This window comes from Hordeum vulgare, chromosome 4H (assembly GCF_904849725.1).
Source record: "Hordeum vulgare subsp. vulgare chromosome 4H, MorexV3_pseudomolecules_assembly, whole genome shotgun sequence".
NCBI classification, from domain to species: domain Eukaryota; kingdom Viridiplantae; phylum Streptophyta; class Magnoliopsida; order Poales; family Poaceae; genus Hordeum; species Hordeum vulgare.
This window is the reverse complement of record NC_058521.1, coordinates 10,325,956-10,351,577: the sequence shown is the minus strand read 5'-3', so window position 1 is coordinate 10,351,577 and position 25,622 is coordinate 10,325,956. Positions and strand designations below refer to the sequence as shown.

The following is a 25,622-nucleotide window of genomic DNA, read 5'->3' as shown; positions in this document are numbered from 1 at the left end:
TAGTGTGTACCACTGCAGTTTGTATCCATGAGATATTTAGTGATCCCACATGACTGCTTTTAACTGATTTAGTTTTGATATTGGAGCAAATGTGATTGGAGATTCACATAGTGGGAGAGCGGAAACTCCGCTTTAATTATCGACCCTATAATAGCATATCTCTCGATCTTAGGATCTGGTTCGATCACATTTGTAGAGATGACCTTCAGATCAGCCAAGGAGCTGTCAAAGTAATTGAACTAGACTTGAGGAGAGAATGGGGGGTAACGGCTCTCGTAACACACCAGGCGATCCCCCGGGTCCACCACGCCACCGCCGCTCCCTCCTCCGCATAGCTCCCAAGCCCCTCATGTCCAAGTTATCCGGGAGGGGATTATATCGCATATTCACATAGAAGTTATCCGCTAGGAAGATAAGGAAGAAGAAGAAAAAGAATGAGAGGAAAAAGGAAAATAAGAAGAGGAAGAAAGGCGAAGAAGAGGAGAGGAAGAAGAGGAGAAATAAATAAGAAGAGGAAAAAGGAAGAAAAAGTAGAGGAGAATCTTCTTCTCTATTCCTTTCTTCTTCTCCTTTTTTTTCTTCTTTTTTTTCTTCGATCGCTTCTCTTCTATTCCTTTCTTCTTCTCATCTTTTTATTTCTTATTTTGTCTTCTTATTTTTTATCGGGTATGTCGTTGTCGATATACCCCCTCCCGATAACTTCAACACGAGGGGGGTCGATATACCCCCTCCCCGATAACAATATTTTCCCATGTATGTATGTCGTCGTTGTCGATATAACCCCGTCCCGGATAACTTCAACATGAGGGGCGGTCTATATATATACCCCCTCTCGACCATGATAACTTATACCACGGGAGCAACCCCCCGGGCCCTATCGCTCGACCAAAACTCTCGAGGACACCCAAACCCTAGAAAAAACGATGTTGGTCTTCTACCCCCTCCCGCCGCGACCCTACCCGACAAACTCTCTCGAGGCCACCCAAATTTACCAGGTTAAAAGAGCATTGTCGTCGAGGCCACCACAAACCCTTGAAGCGTTGTCCAGGCCACCCCAAACCCTTGAAGCGTTGCCGAGGCCACCCCAAACCCTAGAGAAGCAGCGTCGAGGCCACTAATATGATTCCTTATTGTGATTAGCTAGCTAGTTCTACGTTTGCCACTAATATATCCATTTGTCATGTTTGAATAATAATTGCCATGTTGTAAATATTTGCAGAAACTATCTTATTTAATTTGTTGATTGATATGTATTTTGTTCGTCGAAAAGCTTGTTAAACAAATTGAAAAAATGGATATATCTAGATTCTACGTTTTTATATATTTTTGTCGATCATAAATCTCCCCTAATAATAAAGCGCGGAGCGCTTCTGGCGTCCGTCGTCGCGGCGCTTTTATAAAAAAGCCCTCCTGTTTTCTGGAAATCAACCCGCGGTATGTTTTTAAGTGATACAAAACAAAAAAACGTTTCGCTTTTTTAAAAACGCCCCTGTAGTTTTCGGAATTCAACCCGCAGTCCATTAATCAAACACATCACGCCGGATCCCCTTCTTCTTCCCCACGCACGAGCGCGCCGCCGCCGCCGCCACCTTCCTTGCAGAGTCTGCGACCAAAGGAGGAGGACCTCGAGGCCTTCTACCGCCGCTTCCTCAGGTCCAGGATCCTCGCTCCCGCATATTCCCCCACAGCCCGTCCTCTTCCGTCGCGGTGAAGACGACGACGACAGTTAGCCGGCCAGCCATGCTCGGTCTTAGAGCCACGAGGGTCGCGCCCCTCCCGTGCCCCTACCCCTCTCCGTGCTCCGCCGCCCAGGCGGCCTCCCTCTCGGGGCCCGCGCGTCGCGCCCTGCCCCTCGCCGTCGCCAGCCCCGCGCCCCGCCCCTCGCCGTCTCGCTCCTCGCGTCCGCGCGGTCCGTTTCCGCCGCGTGGGGCTCGGCCATGCGTCCCTCCGGTGAACTCGCAGGCCAGGCACCAGGGGTAAGTGTTAGGGCAGGCGCTGTCGCTCGCGTGCGTGTTAGTTTGGCCACGGTGATTGGGCAGCATTTTGTTCCTAACCCATTGCCCGGTCGGCTTCATACTCTGATTGATTGAGCTGTTGCCTGAGGCTTGGCCGCCCATGCGCAGGGCGGTGTGACGTGGCCCTCGCCGTCTCGGCGGCCGCAGTCAGAGATTCGTCTGCGAAGGGGAGCGTGCACAGGCATGTAACCGAGGAAGTCATGAGCATTCTGGATATGGTTATCTCCTTTTCTTTAATTCTACCGCATTTGTATCTTTCCATTGAACTTCCGTCAGAGTCCAGATCTATTGAGTGTCCCGTTTACTGAGGTTAGGTGGTTGATGATAGTGCGGATACTTGGCCTGTCAATGAACTGTGCCTCCATGGAATTTGAGACTTCTTCCCACTATTCATGAGCTTCAGGTTGTGTTAAAATAGACTGATGCTTCATACCTGCTTTTGCAGAGAAATGAGTGGAACATTAAGCTTGTTGCAGGGATCAACGACTACTCAATACTCTATTCAACGGCTACTGAGGCGGCGGATCTTTTCAGATTATCTGACCAGCCGAGGCCTGGCGTAGCGCTGCCTTAAAAAACACATTTTATAAGAAAATCGTAATTTTATATGTGTTCAGTTTTTTCAGTTTTTCCTATTTCTACAAGCCAGCGGGGGCACGCATGTTCTTCCACTTGCGTCGGTATCTCCCTCCCCCTATCCATTAGCTCCCTCCATTGTCGTACCTTGGTTCATGATGCCGCACCGTACGTCTGTATCTTTTGAACTGAGCAGCGTCGCAACAATCTCTGTCAGGCATCGGATCCTCTGAAGTTGTAAGCAATCCATGTACAGCTGCTCATTTCGTGTTATTGTTTTACATGATTTTGCGTGGGTCTACGATTTTTCTCCGGCTGTCAGAATTAATTTTCCCTTTACTATGCCCTCGGTTGCAGCATGAGCAAACAATTGTTGTTCAGTTACTTACTGTTACTTAGTTCGGCTGCTTATTCTCCTGAGTGGCATTTTCATACCGCAGTTCTGCATGCACAGCAAGGACTCTCTGCTGTGGGTTGGTCTGCTCTGCAAGTTTGGCATGAGATTTGTTATTCGTGTCATGTTGGTAATTCTTTTCTCTGTGCAGCACAAAGCACAAGCCAAACAATGCTATCGGGTTTATTGTTGGCAGAAATCAACGAGTGCAGCGTTTCGGTGCTCAGTCTCATATGCACCTGATCAAAAGAAAAATCAAAAGAAATGCTAAACAAATTCAACAAAATTCTATTTTTTTCTTTCCATGGTAGATAAGTTTTTGCGTGAGGTCCGCCCTAATTTTCAGATCATTTGAACACCTAAGCAACTCTAGCAAAAAAGACAAATCAAATCAAAACAGATTTTAGAGACCCGGAATTTGTCTTTTTGCGAAGGCTGCTCAGATGTCCAAATGATTTCAAAATTAAAGTGGACCCCATGCATCAAATTATCTATCCTGCATTTTTTGAATCTTTTAAATTATTTTAGTATTCGTTTTGATCTTTTTATTCAGCCTGGGCGCAGATGAGTCTGGGCTGAGAAATGAATTTTTGAAAATCAGCGCCCTTTGACGGGCTAGACTAATCTGCACAAGAAAGCAGTCACTGCCATTGAATGGCACCAGGACAACAAGAAATTAGTCAAATGCGCGCAAAACAACCACAAAATAAAATTTGCAGCACAAACCCAATGATGGAAGTGGTACATAAAAGAGAAGGCCTCCCTTTGACGTTCACCACATACCACTTCTAAATCCCCAGCCTGAACTGAATTTCGAGTGAAATTGGGAGCCGTGAGAGGTGTGTGTGGATGCCGGTGATGTATGCATCGCGCTCTCTCTCTCTCCCTCGATACTCGGTCACTCGCTAGGACGGTTACCAAGCCACAACCCTGAAGGCAATTGGAAAAATATATCACATGCCACGCTCGATGGTTGCCCGAAGAGCTTTGGCAATATGAGCTTCCACTACTCCTTTGACATCGGATCAAGGTGCTATCGGGATCCTGACTTCAACTGTACCCCACTTGCAAGAACACCGCTCAGCCCCCAGGACCCTTCTTAAGCAAACGGCATCACCGAGGTGATTGATAACATCTCAAGTACCCTATCTTGGAGAGACACTTCTCAATATCAGTGGTTAGTGGTTTGACATGTGGTTGTGCAGCCCAACGATCCGAGTTCAATTCTTAGAATTGACAGGTGATGCTGAGGGGGGTTTCTTTCATTTATTGAGGATCAAGTTTCGTGTGATGAAACCATTCATCAAAAAATAATTCGATATTCATTTTGAAAAATTCTGCGGGCCATGTTTATCTTGGTTTTCATACTAAAATGGCCGTATGCATCCCTAGGCAAACACGTACGTACGGATGATAACAATGCATCACCGGCGGGTTGCCAACTTGAACTCAGAGGTTGAAGTAGTTGTGCGACATTTGGATGGATGGCGACACTTTTTTCTTTAAGTTGACGTTTGGGCTCCGATTCTTCTTAAACTTTTCCATCTAGACGTAGTGAGCTCCGGTGTAGATTTCTGATGTCTTCCTGAGACGACGAGGTTATAGTTTCTCATTGTGCATTCACGACGACGATATTTGGTGTCAATTGCTTTAGATCTATTCAACAGTCAACGACGATGACTGGGGCTCCAGGCCATTGTCATCAGGGACACGTGCACAAAGACTTCTCAACTATCATTGACAAGTTCAAGCCGGCTTTGGTATGGGAGTGTCGACAACGGCGCATCGGTGACTCGTTTTGACGGCGGCAATGGTCGTTCAAAGGCTAGACCTCGATGCAATTTCTATTAAGTTTAAGTTGCTTTGTACTTATGATGAACTTCTATAGCATATGTCATTTTGGAAGAGGAAAAACTTGATTTCCTATGAAGACAAAAAAATGGTGAAAACACCCACATGCGCGGATGCGAAATTTCATTTTGTCCACCTGAAAACAGGGTTCCGTTTTCGTTTCCATTCCCATGCATGAGGAACTTCCTCCCTTTTTGTAAGTTCCTATTTCAGTTTCCCTATTTCCACTTTGTTTCCACATTCTTCGTCAAACACAATAGGAAGATTACACTCCATTTTGAGTCTTATACGCATATATGGTGGCGCGCGCGTGGGATAGACACCGTGGGGAAAGTTTGGTTTTAATAGTTTATTGGTTGCAAGTGTGAGCGGATCTGCTGTTCGTTGGTGCGTGCGGGAGGGGCGTTAGGTGGGGATTCCTGCGGAATCCAGGATGGACGGAGGCCCTCAGATCCAAGCCGGAAATTTGGGGGAGCCGAGAAGAACAATGAAGGTCCAAGAATCTGATGGCGGGGAGGGGAATCGAAGACGACGGTGGTGGGGGTGAAATCCGGCCGCGAAATCGGAAGGGGAGCGAGCATGGAGAGAAGAAGGGGGAAAGAGATTTTGGAAACCGGAGCGCGGCACAGACGGATCCGGGAATAGAGAGGAGGCGCTCACCTGCAGGACGCTGCCGGATCCTATGCAGCTTGAAATAATAGCAAAGGGAAATACTTAAGAAAATGATGGTCGGCATGTACATGTTTCATTTAGTCCTGATATACTCATAACTGTCATAGAAATTTTAATTATTCTACTTTAATTACCATGAAATGTATAAACATTGAGCCTTAGACATGCAGCAATCAGATTTGATAGCATTGTTTTGTTGACTATTTAAATCAATATCATTTGTCAACTTTGATTGGAAATCTTATCTCAATACTTTTGATACTGTACTTCGATTTTCACAACAAAAAGTGTTTCAACTTGCCATGTGGAAAATCAAGAAAGTTCAACTTGCCATGTGGAAAATCAAGAAAGAGCATATCCATGTTTACTTATTAGTTTGTTTTCTGATAATGATATTGGATGTAGGAACTGAAAAATTATTTTAAACCAAAATTATTTGAAAAATTTATTTTTATATGGCTGTTTGACTGATTGCAATGTTGTTTTAGTGGTAGTTTTTTTCAAGTGTCTAAGCATATTTTTTTACACCTTTACTAGTTTCCTACCTAACGTTCGCACCCCCAACCGTCCCGTTCCCGTACCACCATTTCCTCTTCCTCGCCTGAGCTGCGAGCCTCCGTTCTGCCCAAGGCGGCCACCGCCGACGCTGCGTCGCCGCCATCGCCGCTTCTCTCCCCCAACCCTCCACCCACGTCGCCGCCATCCTTCCTCGCGGCGCCCCTGCCGTCTCCGCCCGAACGCAATCTCCAGATTTCGAGGTACGACGCTGTTTTTCCTCCCGCCATGGCCATCCCCTCAGCTGAATCCGACGGATCTTCGCGTTCTCCGATCTAGAACCGCCCCTGGTTTCACTCCCCCGGCTCCCCCGGGGCAGCCGCAGCTCACCTCGCGACGAGGTACCTTAAAACCCTAGTTCCCCCGATTTTCCTACCTCAGGACTCGATTCAGGCGATAGGCAACCCTCCCACTGTCAGTACTTGTTATGTTTTTCAGTTTCATGCTCTGTTTATTATGAATGTAGAACCTGCAGATGCTATTGCACAACATTTGCCGTGCTGCCACAGTGAAATATCAGCCGTTTTAAGTCATTATCGTTGCAATTTGTTATACTGCCTTGCAGGGCTCGGCGCTCCCATGGCGACACCCGAAGACCATGCCGAGAGCATGACGGGGGAGTACGCTGAGACGGAGTGTGCCGATTTCGAGGCGAGGGTCAGGAGGACGATATACATCGACCACCTCTCCCCTGTGGTCACCCGCCAGGTGATCCGAGCAGCTCTCTCCCAGTGTGCGAACGTCGTCAGTGTGGAGTTCATTGAGAACTACACAATCCCGTACGACATCCCCGCCGCCGCGCTGGTGGAGTTGGACGACGAGTCGCAGGCCAAGTCTGCCGTGGACTTGATGCGAGATTTCCCCTTCATAATCGGCGGAATGCCCAGGCCTGTCCGAGCCAGCTACGCAAGGCCCGAAATGTTTCCGGACCGTCCGAGCCCGCCTGGCTCCAAGATGGAGTTCCTTTGGCTGAAACAAGGAGATCCAGAGTATGATGGGATGAACAAGCTGAAGAGCCTCGCAAAGAGGCAGGAAGCAGAGAACATGGCGCTTATCAAGGTGAGGTACTTGGTTTATGACTGATCTCTCTGTACTTATTATAGGAACAAACTATTGCTCTGGAATGTAGAATTTAGGACCTAATAGGGCGTGTGCAATTGCAGCCAGAGATGTCAACATATCTTTTTACCATTCATTATCACTCTTGCACCATTTGACTGGAACTTGCATACATTATGCACAACATTGTTGTGGATTTTGATGATGGTGCTGTTCTTTAAAACACAATGCAGTTGCTTTGCGCCCTGGTTGTAACTTGTATTTTGAGCCGTAGTTCATTGAGTTTTTTTTCTCTCCCCTTCAGAATATACTGGAGGAGGAGAAGGGGCTGGCGGCTCAGCAGCAGATAATGCTTGATGCGAACTACTACAAGTACAACATGCTTGAGAACATCGTGCAGAACGGGACCATCAAGAACCTTGCTGGCCATTATAGGGTCAACTTGTTCGACGGCTGATCATTTTCGACAGTCTATGAAATGGCTTCAGAGATTGCAGTCCCCAGTGCAAGCTTGCTCCATTCCACTCGTAAAAATGTGTGATAGTGACAACAATCGACTAGTTTGATGCAGCTGCGCACTACTTGTGGCCAGCTGCATCTTCTGTGTAAAAGTGGGTACTTAGTGTGTCAGCTTAGATTATGACGTAATCTTCGTATGATGTCAGTTTAACCTCGCATCAAGATGATGCAATGATGCCTGATATTGTCTTGTGTATTATGTGGAACTCGCATATCAGGCGTGTTGTGCCATGGTGTAGTCCTGTCTGCAGTTTTTTGGCTAGCTTGAGATATATGCCGGTCCTGATTCAAATAGGTGGGAAGTCTTGATCCCAGGAATGGACTCATTATCACAGAGGTTTTATGGAATATTGGCAACACATCATTACAAGTGCCATGTTTCCAGCCTGATCCTGATATAGTTAATTCAAGAGCATTCCAAACAGAAAGTACAGGTAATTTGTTCATCAAATCTCCACACTGTCACTCCCATGTGGTTGTTGGATATATAAACAGAACAAGTGTTTTTTTTTTCTTTCTGCCTTTTCAATCATCTGTTCTGGTGTAAGTGGAGACAGCACTAGTGCATGAAATGATCCCTAAAAGCCTGGATCTTTCAGTACACCTTTTAATACTAACATTTTCCTGTGGGCTGCTCCAATCTTGCTGCGCAAACATCACACATAGTCTAGCATTTCTGTCGGTCTAAACTAACTCAGTTCTGCATATCCTATTACTCATGTTTGTCATTAGTACCATTACTATTATTTTCCTAACCGAGCCAAGCCAATTATAGATTGCAATATCTGTATCATTAATTTCATGGAAGCCAAAGACATTTAGTAGACTGTTGTCCTTAGAAGTTGGAAACTACCATCCTCCATTTGCCAAAAGCTGGTCGCAACTAAATGCTGTTATGATCCTGTCTATGTTATTGCAAGTACAGCAAGTACAGCGATGCTATGTTGATTCAGTGAACCCAGAGGTCATTTTGCAACAAGGAAATGGTTGAATATTGTTCTATACAACAAGTACAGTAGTGCCACTATGTTGATTCATATATAAAGTGGCGCCGAATGTTAAATTGCTAATATAGTTCCAAGTCTTTCTTCCCTTTCTTTTTCCTCTTGCCTAGAGTTGCAACATACTAATTTTCTGGAAGAAAATATAGCATAGATGGTTGGTTACGTTCCGGTCGGCTAGGGCTGCATTGCTTTCTCCTAATGCTTCTCATGCTCATGCACATAGAAATATGGAAAGTTAAAGAGTAAAATTCAACAACAGTCACTAAAATCGTTCGTCGCGTGCAAAAAGGTCACTCAATTCAGAAACTGTATTGTTTGTGTTGACAAACTTGTTCCGCATGTGCACATACGGTCACCACAAATGTTTTCGTTCGTATTTTGCTTGCGTGGCACCGTCTTACTCATCATACGCTGCCATGTCATCGTTTTAAGGACTGCGAAAAGAAAATTTCGAGACTCGAGGTTGGTTTATCTCAACTGACAAACGACGACGACAGGCTCTGAAACAGGATCTGATCAACCTCCAACTGACAATAGCCGTCCATTGCGCGCGACGCTGGTTCAGGCTCTGAAACGGTAGCTCTGTACGTACAGGCTCTGAAACAAAGTCTCTGTTCCACCTCCAACCCGGCCCGTTGGTTGCTTTTCCTTCCTTGTCTCCCAACCTAGATGCAATGGATCTGATCAAGAGGGGGCGCGCCATGGGCTAGAGCTGCCGCCAAAGGCCTGAACGACGTGCTACCTGAACCTGAACCTGTCGGAAACTGAACCTGAACCTAAACCTATCTGAACTGAACCTGAACCTGTCGACAGGCTACAGGTTCTCTTTTGTGTGGCACGCAATGTTCAGTTCGGAAGCTGAACCTAAACCTGAGGGAACTGAACCTGTCGTGCTTGCAGGTGCAGCCGGCCACCGGAACTAAACCTGACGTGCTTGCAGGTGCAGCCGACTACCAGAAAAAATGGCAACATGACAAGTGGTGAAAATAGGCATGCATTAGGCTGGAGCAAGGGATGGAGCATCTGAAACCCAAAACTTGAGTGAAAGAAAGCAAGAACAGAATCTTCGACAATATGTGAGAATGTGTCCACATCAACTATCTTATGATCTCTGAGAAGCATGATGAAAAGAGAAAGAGTACCATATGATCCAATGCATTACAAGTACGAGCTAATGCATTACAAGCACCCAAAACTCTCAGATGGAGATCAGAGTAAGCAAGCAAGGATCAATTCCTGAAGATGTCAAACATGGATGTTCTGCTCGTTGGGTAGCCACCAGTCCAGCTTGAACCATTTATAGTGCTTCTCCTCTCAACTTTCTTTTTATTTTCTTGCTCAATTCTCTTTTCTTTTGCAGCAGCTGCCTTTGCTGCTGCTTGAGCTTGCTTCTTCTCCTCATGTGCCTTCCTTTTCTCCTCTGCTGCTTGTGCCTTTCTCTGTTGTGTTTCGAGCTTCTTCTGTTCTGCAACTTCTTTCTTTCTTTGTACTTTCTTTGCAGCTTTAGCCTTCTTCTCTTGTGCTTTCTTCTTTGCCTCTTGTAGCTTCTTCAGGACTTCTGCTTCTTTCCTCTCTTCAAATTGCCTTAGTTTCTCTTGCTTCATTTGTTGTGCTTTCTGGGCAATGTTGCTTCCAATTGATGGACCAGAACCAACAGATTCTCTTGCAGCACTAATGAAAGTACTTTCTGGTAATGGCCCTGGGTGAGTTCTTGGTTGACTAGGAGGTGGGAGCTGCAACAATTTAGTCATGGCATAATTTAGTAGTGGCATAATTTCTTTCTCTTGCAGTACTAATAAAAAGAGTACTCTAACTACATAATTGCCTGAGTATTGGGAACGTACAGTGTCCATCATCTCTTTCATCATGGTCTCCTCCAAGTTTGTGTATGTGGCTCTCTCCTCATGTTGTCCTTGCAGCATATACTCCTTATCACCATGAATTGTATGATCCTAACAATATTTACAGTTAGTGCACGTAAAAGGCAACAGAATTATAATTAACAGACAAACTGAAAGTACTTCATTGTACCTGAGTAATCACAGGTTCTCTCTCCTCATCTGACTCAGCTACTACTGTTCTGCCCCTCTTCCTGGGTTGCTTCTTTGGTGGCATACCAGATGTATAAGATTTGCATCCACCTTTGTTGTGCCCTGCAAGACCGCAGTGGCTACAATGAATAATGACTCCATGCTTTGACAGTTTGACCCCTCCCCTCTTGCTTGGTTTTTCTTCAGGTTGTTTTCTTCGGTTCTTCTTTTTTCCTTCCAACTTTCTTTTCATACTTTGGAGGGTCAATGTTAGGGCAGTTGACAATCCGGTTCCACTTTGTCATGTCTCTGAGTGGCATCAACATGTGAGCATAAGCCCTTTTATAACTCTCAACTGAATAGCAAGAATTAACAAAATCCACCGGATTAAGTCTTGCTTCTCTCATACATGCTACTGCATGATGGCATGGAATGCCAGTTAAATTCCACCTTTGACAGCTACATGCCCAGTTGTGCAACTCCACAATGTCGTCCCTACCCATGCTAGCAACAGAATAGACACCATCTACTGCTTCTAATGGATAACAATTGTTGGACAGGTCAATGTACTTGTCGAGTTTCTTTTGAATTTTTGGACATATGGGTCCCGTGAACAACAATGCTTCATCTCTTTTGTTGCACATCCTTGTTGTGAGCTGGTTAAAAATGTTTTGAACTTCAACTTTAATTCCTCTAGTTCTAATGTCCTCTGGTCAACTTTGAAAGTTGGATTCAACATGTCCTCTGGTGCAAATGTTTTGAACTTCAACCTTAATTCCTCATCATCTGAATCAGGCAACTCCAAGTCCTCTTGTTCTAATTCCTCATCAGGTTCTGCAATTTTCTTCCCTTTGAGACCATGTGCACCTGCAACAGAATCATCATACAAATCATCATCATCTTCTGATATATGGTAGTCACTATCCACAAGCTCTGGAACATAGTCCTCATCATCTGACTCTGAATCTGTGCCATAATCTTTATGAAATGGTGACTTCTTTTCGTGTCTTTTCGACATATCTGCAATATTGTCTGAGCTGTGTAAGTCTGGTTTCATTGGACTGATGATAGGTGGCAGCTCAGCCCTAGGGAACCTAAGTACATCATCTTCAAACAAACCAATTTGCTGGCTTTGCTCAATGTTGTTGTCAGTATCAACATAAAGGCACTATAACTTATTGCCAAGTGTTACTGCATTTGACATGTCATCTGTATCTTCACATGATCTAATTTCTGTCAGGCCAAGGTGGATCATCTCAAATCCGGGCAAGCACCAAAAGACCCTTGCAGTTCCAGAAATATGAAAGCCCAAATTCCATAGCATGTTTTGAATACCGCTTAAGCACCAATATCCTCTATCACAGTAATCAAACCATGCCATTCGTCCATTGATGTAAGACCTGTTTGTGCCTTCTCCAATGAAAAACCCATCATAATTCACAACCACAGTGAATATATCCTTATGATCAGCACCTACATATGCATAGAAAAATCAATATATCAGTTAGCACATAATTATAAAGCTCATAAATTCAGTCATGTAGTTAGCTAATAAATTCAGTTAGCACATAATTAAAACTCTCACAAATTCAGTTATGCACTTAGCTCATATATTGAGTTACGCAGTTAGCTAATAAATTCAGTTAGCACATAATGCTCACAAATTCAGTTATGCACGAATTTGTCTACCATCAGTACACGAGAACATGGCATACATTCAGTTAGCACATAATGCTCACAAATTCAGTTATACCCCCTGAAAAATCTTACTTACATCGCTACCCGAGAACAAAGCTGGGCCTACCCCCCCCCCCCCCCCCCCCGTCAAAAACCCTACTTTCTGTACCGGATCACAAGGGATTACAAGCAATTCATCTACAGAGAAACACAGGAATAGAGGAACACATGAACCATGGAGGTGGGGCACGATGAGGAACATAGGAATAGGAGCGATGAAGGTGGGGCGGATGAGGAACACATGAAGAAAGAGCGGCTGTAGCGACGCCATGCTTTGAATCGACAGGTCGCAGCCGTCAGCCGTCAGACAGGCAGGAACAGGGGGGCGATCACTAACCATAGACAGGGGGTGGCTCTCCGTCAGGTCGCAGCCGCGGCGCCATGCTTCTAATCGACGGCGCCGCCAAGGAGGGAGGGCGTGCCGGCAAGGAGGGCGATCAACCCTAGGCGATCAACGTCACGACGGCAACCGACCGGTTTCAATCAGCCGACGGAGCTGAGGTGTTTTTTTTCTTATTCAGATGAAACGAGCCGAGGTGGGTCCTTAAAACGAAATATCTCACAAACCCCCCTCCAGTTCCGAAATTTCGTTTTCGCGGTCCTTAAAACGATGACATGGCAGCGTACGGTGCCACGCAAGCAAAATACATATGAAAACGTCTGTGGTGACCGTATGTGCAGATGCGGAACAAGTTTGTCAACACAAACAATACAGTTTCTGAATTGAGTGACTTTTTTGGACGCGACGAACGATTTTAGTGATTGTTGATGAATTTTACTCAAAGTTAAAATGTGAAGAAACAACGGACATTCCGATGCTTGCAGTCTCATACTTACCCTTGCCTTTGACCCTTTTTATGCCCTTTCTTTTGTTTCACACTTCGAAGTTTATATAATAGGGTGGAAAGAATCAGCAAGGGGGGAGAGTAGGTGGTACATTGTTGCACATTGATTCACAAAAGTAGGGGGTGCATTGTTGCCCGAGCTCACCTCCGTCTCATGTATTATTTTCTTGTGTTCTTATCAGTATATCGACCTACCTATATAAACCCATGCATTTGTTCATTTCCATGCACTGTACTTCATCTTCACTTTGTTGTTGTCGCATTCGAATTTGCAAGCGAAAACGAGTAAGGTCCCAATCAGGAGGAGGGGGTGCCCGACTTCTAGCTCTTGTCTCTCGTTTGCTTCTTCTCATGTACTCTTGGCTTGCGCCTAGTACGTGACTACACCATCACTTTCTGCTCCAACAGGAACTGATCAATTCCTCTCATCAGTCTAACTTCTTTGAATGGTCACCTCAATCAAAAACTTCTTTGAATGATAACACAATAACAAAACTGCAACAATTAGTACTAGCAATTCTCTTCCATACACTTAATGTAAACATGTTTGGATACTAGCAGTTCTCTCACCATACACTCTCATTCTGACTTCACATTGTTTCAGTTTACATGACATTTCTCTGAATGTCGCTTCAATCTACAATCTATTACCACCACACCATAAATGTATTGTTCAACATACGGTGAGCTTGAATCATCAAGATTCTGGGGAGACATTTGCTAATGAAACTTATGCATGGCATCATACATCAAACTGCATGTTTTTTTACTTGATCCATACATAGCAAATTTTCAACTCAATTGTCCGATCAAGTGAACAATATATATCAGTATGACATCAATTCTACATGTATTCTCAAGCTTCTCTAGTATTCTACATGACATCAAATTTTTTAATGATGTATGTCTCTCACGTATACTTTACTATACCAACTTTTTGGAAAAGGAGATTAAACCCCGGCCTCTGCATCAATCGATGCATGCAGCCATCTTTATTAATTATTCCACAAAGGTCTAACAAGAGTATACATCAATCCACCTAAAGCCACCACTCACACCTACAAACTCGATAATGTGGAGTGCTCTCACTCCACATATCTAAGACCGGTGTTGTTTTCAATCCATCCACATAACGTATCGGGAACAACAGCCGGTGCAGCACACCTAAAACACACACCTCACGCACACGTTTTGCAAGCCGCCATCATCATCGAACCACTGACCCATCTTTAGGAAAGAGATCCACATCATCCTTGCCAGTCCAATCATCCGTCGACGCCACCACGGCGCCCAACGGCGCCACCGCCCTGCGCTCATTCGTCCAGATACCAAGACTCCGGGAGATCTGTCGTGCATAGCACCTGCCAACCAGGCATGACTCAGCGTAGCACCTGTCGGCCAGGCATGACTTGATAGCTCCAGCCAAATTCCGTGCAAGACGAAGCCGCTCCACCTCCTGCCTCAGTCTGCCAGCGCTGCTCCACAAACGATGCTCCCAAGAGAGAAACGACACCACAGTACCGCCATCGTCCGATCTGGAAGACCAGATCCTAGGGTTTCCCCCGAAGCAGTGCCCACCACCAGCAACCGTTCAGGACCCATACAGTGCCCACCACCACTCAGCCCTCAAGGCAACGTCTTCAGGAAGGTCACGACGTCAAGGACGCCACCGCCGCCCACCGGAGTTAGGGTTTTCACCCAAGAGGCAAGGGAGGAGAGCAGAGGAGCAGATGTATACCGACGTCTTCAAAAAGAATAACGGCGCCCTTAAGCGTCGTCGTCGGCGCGGTCGGCCTTGGCCAACCAAGGGGTTTCCCCCAATCCGAATCTCCTCCACCGGCTTCACCCGCGGGTAGGGCCCCGGCAACCACGCCGGCACCGCCAAGAATCCGCAGGAGAGAAGCCCACAGATCAGGACCAGGGGGCGCAGGTGGCGGTGCGGGCAACGGTCGACAAAGGGGAGCAGAACACCTCCACAACGACACTTCCAAGAAAAATAGCAGCACCCAAGGGCGTCGCCGTCGCGGCTCCGATGAAGACCGGAGCAAGGATTTCTCCCGGAGCTGCGCTGGACATCCACCGCCACCGACCGCTGAGCATGGCCGCCACGTACCATCACGACCCCCAGCCAGGGCCACTGCACCGCACGTCCTGGACATGCTCGTGCCCAGCCGACAGGCCCTGCCAGCGCAGCCGCGCCCCCAGCATGGCCGCGCGCCCCGCATTCGGCCATGGAGCCCTGGATCCGTCCTCCGACGCCGCCGATTGGCGAGATCTCGCCGGATCTCGCAGCCACCAACGCGGGGCGCCGCCGCCAGATCCCAAGGGCCGACGCGAGGAGCCCCGCCGCCGCCATCCCCGGGGGGCATGCGGCTTCGCCGGCGTCCCCTCCGGCAACGGCGAAGCGGGAAGGGGGGCGGAGGGGGGATCCGGTGGCGGCGCGGGAGGTGGCCCCCGAGTCGCCCGAGAAGACGACGCGGTGGGGAGGGGGGCAGGATCGCTAGCTAGGTTGCCATCTATATGGTGATAGAATGGGATGTTCAAATTTGTAGAACAGTGACTGACAAAATTCATGGCCAGGCCTGAAACCCTGTGTGTAATGTGGGTGATTGTGTGTCTAAGATACGTGAAAGCAGTGAGCGTGCAAGAGCAAGTCAAGGAGCTTCATATGTATAAAGTGGCGTTGAATGCTGAATTGCTCATACGGTTCTAAGATTTCTATCGTGAGCCTAGAGTATGTAACATCCTGGAGTCCTGGAAGAAAAGGTTAACATGGATGGTTGTTTAGATCGTCCATGAACTGCAATGCGTTGCTTTCTTCCGATGCCTTCCATACCCATGAACTTGCTGTTGAAATTTGGAGGTGGGCTTTAGGCCCATTAGAGAATTTCAGAAAAATCTCCAAGGGCCCATGTAGGTGGTGGCATGACAAGGTGGTGGGAGTTTAGTCCCACCCCGCTAGTGGAGGAGAGTTTGGACCCCTTTATAAGGGTCTCTCTTCCACATGCTATTGGAGAGTGAGAAGAGACGGTGCCCTCGCGCACTCCTCCTCCGCCGCCCGCCTCGCCACGCCTCGTCACGACGCGCCGCGGGTTGCGGGAATGAGCCGAGCCGAGCTCATACCAAAGACTATGGATTGCGTTAATTTGGGATACGCTAAGAATAGCGTAGGCTATAGATTTCCAGTAGTGAAATCGGAGGTACCTGACGTGAAGGTCGGTACAATAATGGAGTCGAGGGATGCTACATTCTTTGAGGATATATTTCCCATGAGAGATATGCAAAGCACTTCTAGACAGGAATCTGAGATAACTCCTGAGCCTGCCATTCCTATGGAATACTATGAACAAACACATGATGAAAATCCTGAGGAGGATGACGAGGAAGCCCGTGGTAGGGGCAAGAGACAAAGGACTGCAAAGACCTTTGGTGATGATTTCTTTGTATACCTCGTGGATGATAATCCCACTTCTATTTCAGAAGCGTATGCTTCTCCACATGCTGATTACTGGAAAGCTGCGGTCCGTAGCGAGATGGATTCCATCATGATCGTCCCTATGGTTGCAAACCATTGGGATGCAAGTGGGTGTTCAAAAAGAAGCTTAGGCCCGATGGTACGATTGAAAATTATAAGGCTAGGCTTGTGGCCAAGGGCTATGCCCAGAAAGAGGAAGAAGATTTCTTCGATACTTATTCACATGTGGCTAGACTGACCACCATTCGAGTACTACTCTCATTGGCGGCCTCTCATGGTCTTCTCGTTCATCAAATGGACGTTAAGACGGCTTTCCCGAGTGGAGAGTTAAATGAGGAAATCTATATGCAACAACCAGATGGCTTTGTGATAGAAGGTCAGGAAGGAAAGGTGTGTAAGTTGTTGAAATCTTTATATGGTTTGAGACAAGCACCTAAGCAATGGCATGAGAAGTTTAATACAACTCTGACATCTGTTGGCTTCGTTGTTAATGAAGCTGACAAATGTGTATACTATCGCCATGGTGGGGGCGAAGGAGTTATATTGTGCTTGTATGTTGATGACGTACTGATATTTGAAACGAACCTCAAAGTAATTGAGGAGGTTAAGTCTTTTCTGTCTCAAAACTTTGAGATGAAGGACCTTGGAGTGGCTGATGTTATCTTGAACATCAAGCTGTTGAGAGATGATGAGGGTGGGATTACACTTCTGCAATCCCACTATGTTGAGAAGATTTTGAGTCGCTTTGGATATTCAGACTGCAAAATTTCTCAAACACCATATGATCCTAGTGTGCTTATTAGAAAGTTTAAAGGCACGGTTATAGATCAATTGAGATTCTCTCAAATTATCGGTTCACTTATGTACCTAGCTAGCGCAACGAGGCCTGACATCGCGTTTGCTGTGAGCAAACTTAGCCGGTTTGTTGCAAACCTGGGCGATGTTCATTGGCGTGCTGTTGAAAGAATTATGCGCTACTTGAAAGGTATTGTCAACCACGGGCTTCACTATACGGGATTCCCATCGGTACTTGAAGGGTATAGTGATGCGAATTGGATCTCTGATGCTGATGAGATGAAGGCCACTACTCGGTATATGTTTACTCTTGGGGGTGGTGCTGTTTCCTTGAAGTCTTGCAAGCAAACGATCTTAACAAGATCGACAATGGAAGCAGAATTAACAACATTAGACACATCTGGTGTCGAAGCAGAATTTCTTCGAGATCTTTTGATGGACTTACCTGTGGTTGAGAAGCCGGTTCCGGCTATCCTTATGAACTGCGATAATCAGACGGTTATTGTTAAAGTGAAGAGTTCAAAGGACAATATGAAGTCCAACAAACATATAAGAATGAGATTGAAGTCTGTCAGACGTTTGAGAAACTCCGGAGTGATAGCGTTGGATTATATCCAAACGGCTAAGAATCTGGCAGATCCCTTTACTAAAGGGCTATCATGTGTTGTGATAGATAGTGCATCGAGGGAGATGGGTATGAGACCCACATGAGTTGCCATGGTAGTAACCCAACCTATATGATCGGAGATCCCGTGAAGTAGGACCTGCGAAAACAAGCCAGTGGTGAACTGAGGAGAGTAACTTTACTAACCCACTCCGTTGGAGATGCAATACTCTCGGATACTGTATGGTAGGATGACTACTGTCTTAATGTGTTCTAAAGCTTATATGTAAGCAAGATGCTGTCCTACAGAGCGATCTTTGGAGGAACACACCTATATGAGCTTGACTGCTGGTCACAGTCTATGAGGTTTGGGTGATCTCTAGTAAACTCATGAATAGGCCAGGAGTGTGACTAATATGCTCCACCCGAGGGGTCACCTTCGGCAGTCTAGTACTAGTAAGACTTGTGGTGAAGCTCCTTTACGCCAAACTGACAATTCAAGGCATAATCCATTGTTCAGTTGTAAAGGGGTGTAGCTACTTGTTCTAGGTGAAGCTCAACCTTAATAGGTCTTCACTGAAATGCTGGTATATTAAAACAGTGATTGGAACGAGGGAACATGATGTGCCCTTGAGATCTGGTGGGGGATTGTTGAAATTTGGAGGTGGGCTTTAGGCCCATTAGAGAATTTCAAAAAAATCTCCAAGGGCCCATGTAGGTGGTGGCATGACAAGGTGGTGGGAGTTTAGTCCCACCCCGCTAGTGGAGGAGAGTTTGGACCCCTTTATAAGGGTCTCTCTTCCACATGCTATTGGAGAGTGAGAAGAGAAGGTGCCCTCGCGCACTCCTCCTCCGCCGCCCGCCTCGCCACGCCACGCCTCGTCACGACGCGCCGCGGGAATGAGCCGAGCCGAGCTCATACCTACGCGCTTATTTTTGCCGGTCAGGAACGGAGAATACGTAACGGACAAGGGCTTGACCCACGTCTCTCCACCCAGCCGCCTTTATAAGCACGCGATCGCCTACCCTAGCCGTCACGAGAATCAGATCACATCTGCCTCACGCGTTCGTTCCTTGAACTGCTGCTGCCGCCGGCGACTCCGTCCCGTTTACCGCGTACACGGTCGACGGGAGAGCAGGCCTCCGAAACCTCGCCTCTCCGGTTCCTGTACGGGAGAGGGGCGATTAGGTTTTTGGGGAGCGATCACGCGACTGCTCGCCTCCGTCCGTCTGCTTCGTCTACGTCCGCGTCGCCCTCGTCATCGCCATGTCTTCACCAAGCGAAGCTGACCGTCTCCGCGAGAAGGCCGAAGCCGAGAAGAAGGCGGCAGAGGATACTGCCGCCGCCGCTGCTGCTACGGCCAACTGGCCGATTGGAGGGTATGACTCGTTTATCCTCATGTTCGTATTTATCCTAGCAGTACTACTTGTCTGCATAGATGTATCCACTATATGCGTAGAATGTGCTAGGTTAGCTCAAGATCAATATATCATTAGTCTAGTCAATGCCATGCTAGTTATTATCTCGTGGATTAATATACTCGGAAAATTGCCTATTTACTCAACACTTGCTCACTTGCAATTTCCACGAGCTTCCTGCTCACTTTGAACAACGCAGAAGTTTGCATCCTGAGCTCGTTGAAAAGGTAAGATGCCATGTGATCTAGTACAATGTTAGCTACTGACATTTTGTTATCTTTTTCTTGGCCAACCTCGATCATGCCCCCTATCTTGTGGGTGCTTGTCTGCCTAGCATCCCTGAAAGAAGCAGTGAGAGTACTAGAGTAACTTAAGTAGCTTCATCTCTACTAATACAAGCACGAGAGGGCAGATCCAAATCACAATCCCAGCCGTCTAATCATTTAATCAAGGGTCTAAACACGTCGTTAACGAAACTAGACAGTTTTTGTTAGAGCTAAACAATCCCTCGCTCGCACGCTCCACGTCTCGCAGTCAATCAATCCCTCGCTCGCACGCTCGACCGCCTCCTCCCCCGCTCGCCGCGACCCCTCCCCCCGCTCGCCGCGACCCCTCCCCCCCGCTCGCCGCGACCCCTCCCGCGCTCGCCGCGCCTCCTGATCGACGATCGACCACCGTGACGCACCACACCACAAACGAAGGGACAGCGGCGACGGCGGTTCCAGACCGGCCGGCGGCGCGGCCAGGTATGTCGTGCTCCCTCTCCCCTATCCCTTTCTCTTTCCCTCCCTTCCTTTCTCTTCTTCTCTCGGCCGACGGGTTAATGGCGAGCGGCAGAGGTTCACCGCCCCTCTCCTTGGCACGACAATGAAATCGGGAGCAACCCTAAGCATGGACTTCAAACATTAAGCTTTTGTTTTGGAAAATAAGAACAAATTAAAAAAATCTGAACATGTTCTAAAACGTTACCGAGCATAGCCAGCGACTCTTCCCCTGGGTCGCTCCCATTCCCACTCGGTGGTAGCTCCCTCCCTCTCATGCCATGCTTTTGTTATGTTTGTTTTTTGTCTTTAATTTTCTTTTGACAGCATGTTTTTTGTTTTCAATTAAGGATCAAAGCTCCCGATTTCATTCCATTCAACAGATCCCTCGATAACAAAAGGTTCAGCAGAAATTAACATACATAAACCAGTGCCCAAAGGTTACCCCATACGATTGAGATTGTTAGTTTGAAATGTACATCAATGCTATATTTTCATGCTGAATAGTACAACATGGTTACTTGACATACATGAATGAAGGGTCTAAATCGTATCATCGTCCTCATCTTGTACTTGCTCCTCGAACCTATCTCTGTCAAAGGAATTATCATCGTCCATTTCTTCAACTACAATCGTGTCATACTTCATACGCTCATCACAAAAAATGGCAGTAAAAGGTAATATATCACCACAAAAAATGCTGAAATAGTAGTAACGAAAAGAACGTGCTCTAATTGTCTGAAGTGTTGTCAGCTTAATGTCTGAATTGTTTTTTTCCGCTCACAGATATTGATTTCAAGTGTTCTTTTCAGTTTTGTTGAGAAGACAAAACATGGGGGATTGATGTTTTAAATCAGGGTCGGACTTGTGGCTTCGACATTGTTCGTAACGGTAATTCATATCTATCTTAAGGTTACTTACTAATGTTGTACTCCTGCTTAGACTGCATATAATATTGTTCGTAAATAATTCAAGCTTCGTCAAGAGAAAACATCACAAGGCATAAAGATAAAGATAATATTTTACGGCTGGACAAGAAGGTAGTCACTTTGCCATGCGTGATTTGCGATACTTAGTATATTTGATAGCAATTATGGAACAGTAGGTGGAGGTGGGCAAGCACAAAACTCATTTCCTTCATGTGCTTGCTACATGATAATTCAGTTAACGAAAATCTGCAAAATAGGGAATTCTGTGTGCAAATGATTTCCTGATATCTAAGGCTAAAATGGTTGATGTGTACAATCTTGCATTTATAATTTAAGTGTGGGTAGACATAAAAAATATACTGCGGGAAGCTGCTAGCACGTGACAGGATTTAGTTATTCGACGGATCTATAAAAATTGCCGGTCCTGGCAGCAGCAGGCATGAAGTAGAAAAATTGATTGGAATGATCCAGGTCATAAAACCAACACAGTTTTTAGATTAGGCTTGGTGTACTGAGTTAAGATTGAAAGATGAGGAGATCGATAGGTCAACCTGGACACCGACGAGATGCTCACGATAAAGTAGTTCTTCGATCTACTCTCTTCGGTTTGAGAAGAGGTACCTTGGGATTGTGTGTGAGGAAGACACACTGAATATCCTGCTGGAGTTTGTTTCTGGTGGGTCTATCCAATCGCCTCTTGGAGAACTCGGTTCATTTCTGGAGGCAGTAAGTAACCATCAATCCGTGTTGTTTACTGTGATTTGACTCATAGAAGAGGAATTGATTCGTAGGAAGTATATCAGTCAGATTTTACAAAGGTTGGAATATCTGCATAGCAATGCAATGATACATAGACATTAAGGTAAAAACTCTTAAGCCTGAACATATACTAGAATCTTTGTACCATTGATTGTTTGATTGTGCTAATCATCTTGATGATCATGGGATTGTTTTTAGAGTGAATTCCATTTTTTACCCCTCCTTTCGTCCTTTTTGACAGGGATTACCCCATTTAAACGAAATTCATCCATCTTACCCCATTTAACCAAAATATATGCCAGATTTTACCCCTCTTTACATTTCTGCACATTCTATCAATTGATTCCCACATGAAGTGTAGGTGTTTTTCTTTGTCTGTAGCATATTTTATTCCCTTCCTCGACCACACATCCGGTTCGCTATGGTTCGGCTTCAAGCGCTGAAGGAAAATACACTCAGTTCTATCTGGAGCTACTCCTCGTTTAGGACCCATCAAATTGATCAATTCCATCGACCCCTCGTCCATGCTAGTTTATCAATTTGCGTGTGTGGTCTGCTTGTGATCGAGTTTGAAAAGAAGGATATACCCCCGACCTCTGCATCTGGACGATGCATGCGATCATTTTATTAATTATTCACAAATACCATATAATGTAGTACATCAGTAGGCCTCAAACTACCATCTAGAAAACACATGTTGCTAATCCTATCCCTTTGATGAACGGGTGCCGTCGGGATCCGTCGTCGGCCTTGTCGTACATGTAACACTGCTCCTCCTCTTGTCCCCTCCAGCCAACATGTGCTCCAAAATGATACCCCTAGGAGGGACAACGACATCGAAGGTGCCATCATCATTCGATCCCGTAGAACCAGATCCAGGGTTTCCCCCGGAGCATCACAAGTGGGGTGCCACGACCTGCAACAACGATGCCTCAAGAAGGAAACGACGTCACATACGCCATCATCGTCCTTCATGACCGTAGTTGGCACGTTTTTTACCGAAAGTCACGGACCCACGATCTCGCAGCTGATTGAAACCGTATGGAGGCTCGCCGTGAAGACTAAAGCCGTCGTAGGCACACCGACAGGGAGCCTCCAGCCGCCCCTCGTCGGTGCTGAAGGTGTGACAGTAAGATGGAGGAACGGCAAGCTGGAGGAGCCGGGGGCAGATAAGGATGTGGCATGCATGAAGTAGAACCGGAAAAAGAACTGCATGTGCAATCGAGCGGGGTGCTGAAACCGGCTGCAAAAAATAAAAAATTGACAGAATGTATAGAAGAATAAAAATAGGGTAAACACTGACACAAATTTACTTAAATCGGGTAAGATGGATGAATTTCACTTATATGGGGTAATCCCTGTCAAAAAGGTCAAAAGAGGGGGTAAAAAATGGAATTAACTCTTGTTTTTAATTCAGCGTGCAAACATTCTTGTTGATAGCAAAGGCTACATTAAACTTGCCGATTTTGTTTTTAATTTATAATCTAGGGGACTAGGGGATGGGGTTGCTTGAGCTCATCTCCAAGAGCCCCTCACCGCCGCGCCGCCTGTTGCCGCAGATGCCCGTGCCTAGGGGATGGGGCTGCACTCTGTTAATCAATTTTTCGTGATCAATTTTACTATTATTTCCATCGCTCTCCGGTTTATTTGACTACACTGTTTTATTATTTCTGTGTGAAGTTCTCCAAATGCATTTTTGAATATAATGATTCCTTTTCCAGATATAGACTCTTTTTGCTAATAAACAGTCAAATCTGGATTCAAAGTTAAATAAAATTTATGGCCTTGTGTTGATAGATGGAATAACACACTGATGGATTGTGATTTTCTATTTTTCTTACGAAAACTGATAAAGTGAATATTCTGTTTGCAAGATGGTTATCATATATTCTAATTCTGACATAAGTGATGATACAACAATGCTCTTTGCCAAACTCCAATTCAAGCGAGCGTAGCTTAGCTTGGGGCCATCCTCGTGCAGTTATTGTCATCTTCATGCCCCATAAGTTGATTCTATCATGCATGGAAGACAAAGACGCCACGGACAGCAGCGACACGCATAGTAGGTCATTGCGTGGCAGGATTTTGCTTTGAACTGCTTGGAGACATCCAGTGTCAGTGTTTTCTGGCTTCATTGCCCTGTTTTTTGAGTGAAAATCTAAACCTATGTAGTTGATTTATAGTATTTGATCGCCTGCAATAATTTTTGACATGGTTATTTCTACATAGTACCAGCTTGATTATAGTATAATCAACGTTTGTACGTGCATTTGCACAGGTGCATGTGATTATTCAGGTCAGATTGGCCATATGCTCTGTTTGTCACCAAAGTTAGGTGCCCTTCCTCATTTTCAGATTATGATTTGAAGTCTTGTTTGAATAGTCCTATTTGTATTTGGGGGATTGTATATGTATACCATGTTAAAAGCAGATGTAACCTCATTTTTTTCATATTAATATTAAATGCCTCTTCAGTATATCAAACCGATCTTTCTCTATGAGCCTGCAGTTTGTGATGTTGTAGTTTTTTTTTGGGCCAATATTCTAAAGAAAAACATTCTATGTTTAGCACCTTGCAAAGGCAGATCTGTACTCGGCATAGGGTTTGACGTGTGTAAAAGTCTGTGAAGTGCATTTTGCATACACCTAGCATTTGGTTTCCTGAATGCATTTATCGATTTTTAAAAGGAATGTTAAGATTCCTATATTCAATTATAATTTATCTCCGAAAGATCATTCTAGAAGACTTGTATATAGGTTCCCATTTATGAAAAAATATTATAAATTATACTAGGACAAGGATTTTAAATTTTGGATACTTTAAGCATACTCATATTTATATTTGATGACGGATACGTGCGTTGCACGTGCATTGTTACTAGTATATATAAAGTGGCGTAGAATGCTCAACTACGCATGTAGTTCTAAGTTTATGTCTTAGCTTAAGAATATCAAGCATCTAAGTTTTTGTAAGAAAAGGATAACATGGACGATTGCTTACATATTCACATTGGTGTGCTGCATTGCTTTTTCCTTGATGCCTCCCATGCTTATGGACATAGAAATCTAGAAAGTGAAAATGTGAAGAAACAATCGAAACTCCAATGCTATCACTCTCTTCCACTTATCGTTCCTTTGGCCCTTTCTATTTCCTTTCTTTTGTTTCGGACTTTCAAATTTATATAATGGGGTGCAAAGAATCAAGAAGCGAGTAGAGGTGGGTGATAGATTTAAAAGAGTAGGTGGTACATTATGGCGCATTGATAAGAGTCACTGAAGATGTCATGATTCAGGAAGGATAGAAAACAAGTGAAGACCTCCCCGTGAACGATTCTACTTATGATGACCTCACTAACCATAGTTGCAAATTCCCAAGAGATCTCCTAAATGGAGAACATGTCGAGCTTTGTAGAGAAGATGACAAACTATTTTTTTTTAGAGAAGGAGGTCAAACCCCCGGCCTCTGCATCAATCGATGCATGCAGCCATCTTATTAATTATTCCACAAAGGTCTAACAAGAGTATACATCAATCCACCCAAAGCCACCACTCACACCTACAAACTCGATAATATGGAGTGTTCTCACTCCATATATCTAAGACCGGTGTTGTTTCCAATCCAT

At 45.5% G+C, this 25,622-nt stretch overlaps 1 protein-coding gene across 2 annotated transcripts; it reads left to right on the top strand.

Moving 5' to 3' along the window:
• Nucleotides 1-6,052: 6,052 nt before the first annotated feature.
• On the top strand, nt 6,053-7,933 carry LOC123447212. Of its 2 annotated transcripts, none has more exons than XM_045123793.1 (3): nt 6,053-6,266; nt 6,629-7,122; nt 7,427-7,933. In XM_045123793.1, the coding sequence occupies exons 2-3, from the start codon at nt 6,643-6,645 to the stop codon at nt 7,577-7,579; spliced, it is 633 nt and encodes a 210-aa protein (XP_044979728.1). In that variant the 5' UTR covers nt 6,053-6,266; nt 6,629-6,642; the 3' UTR covers nt 7,580-7,933. The 2 variants fall into 2 exon arrangements, with proteins under 2 accessions (XP_044979728.1, XP_044979729.1); XM_045123794.1 differs by lacking the exon at nt 6,053-6,266 and adding an exon at nt 6,273-6,404.
• Nucleotides 7,934-25,622: the final 17,689 nt, after the last annotated feature.

What these genes read in the sequence shown, in the direction of transcription:
- LOC123447212 (XM_045123793.1), top strand. Translation starts at nt 6,643, where the DNA reads ATGGCGACACCCGAAGACCATGCCGAGAGCATGACGGGGGAGTACGCT. An exon ending in AGAACATGGCGCTTATCAAG is followed by an intron (nt 7,123 to 7,426) that starts GTGAGGTACTTG and finishes TCTCCCCTTCAG; the next exon opens with AATATACTGGAGGAGGAGAA.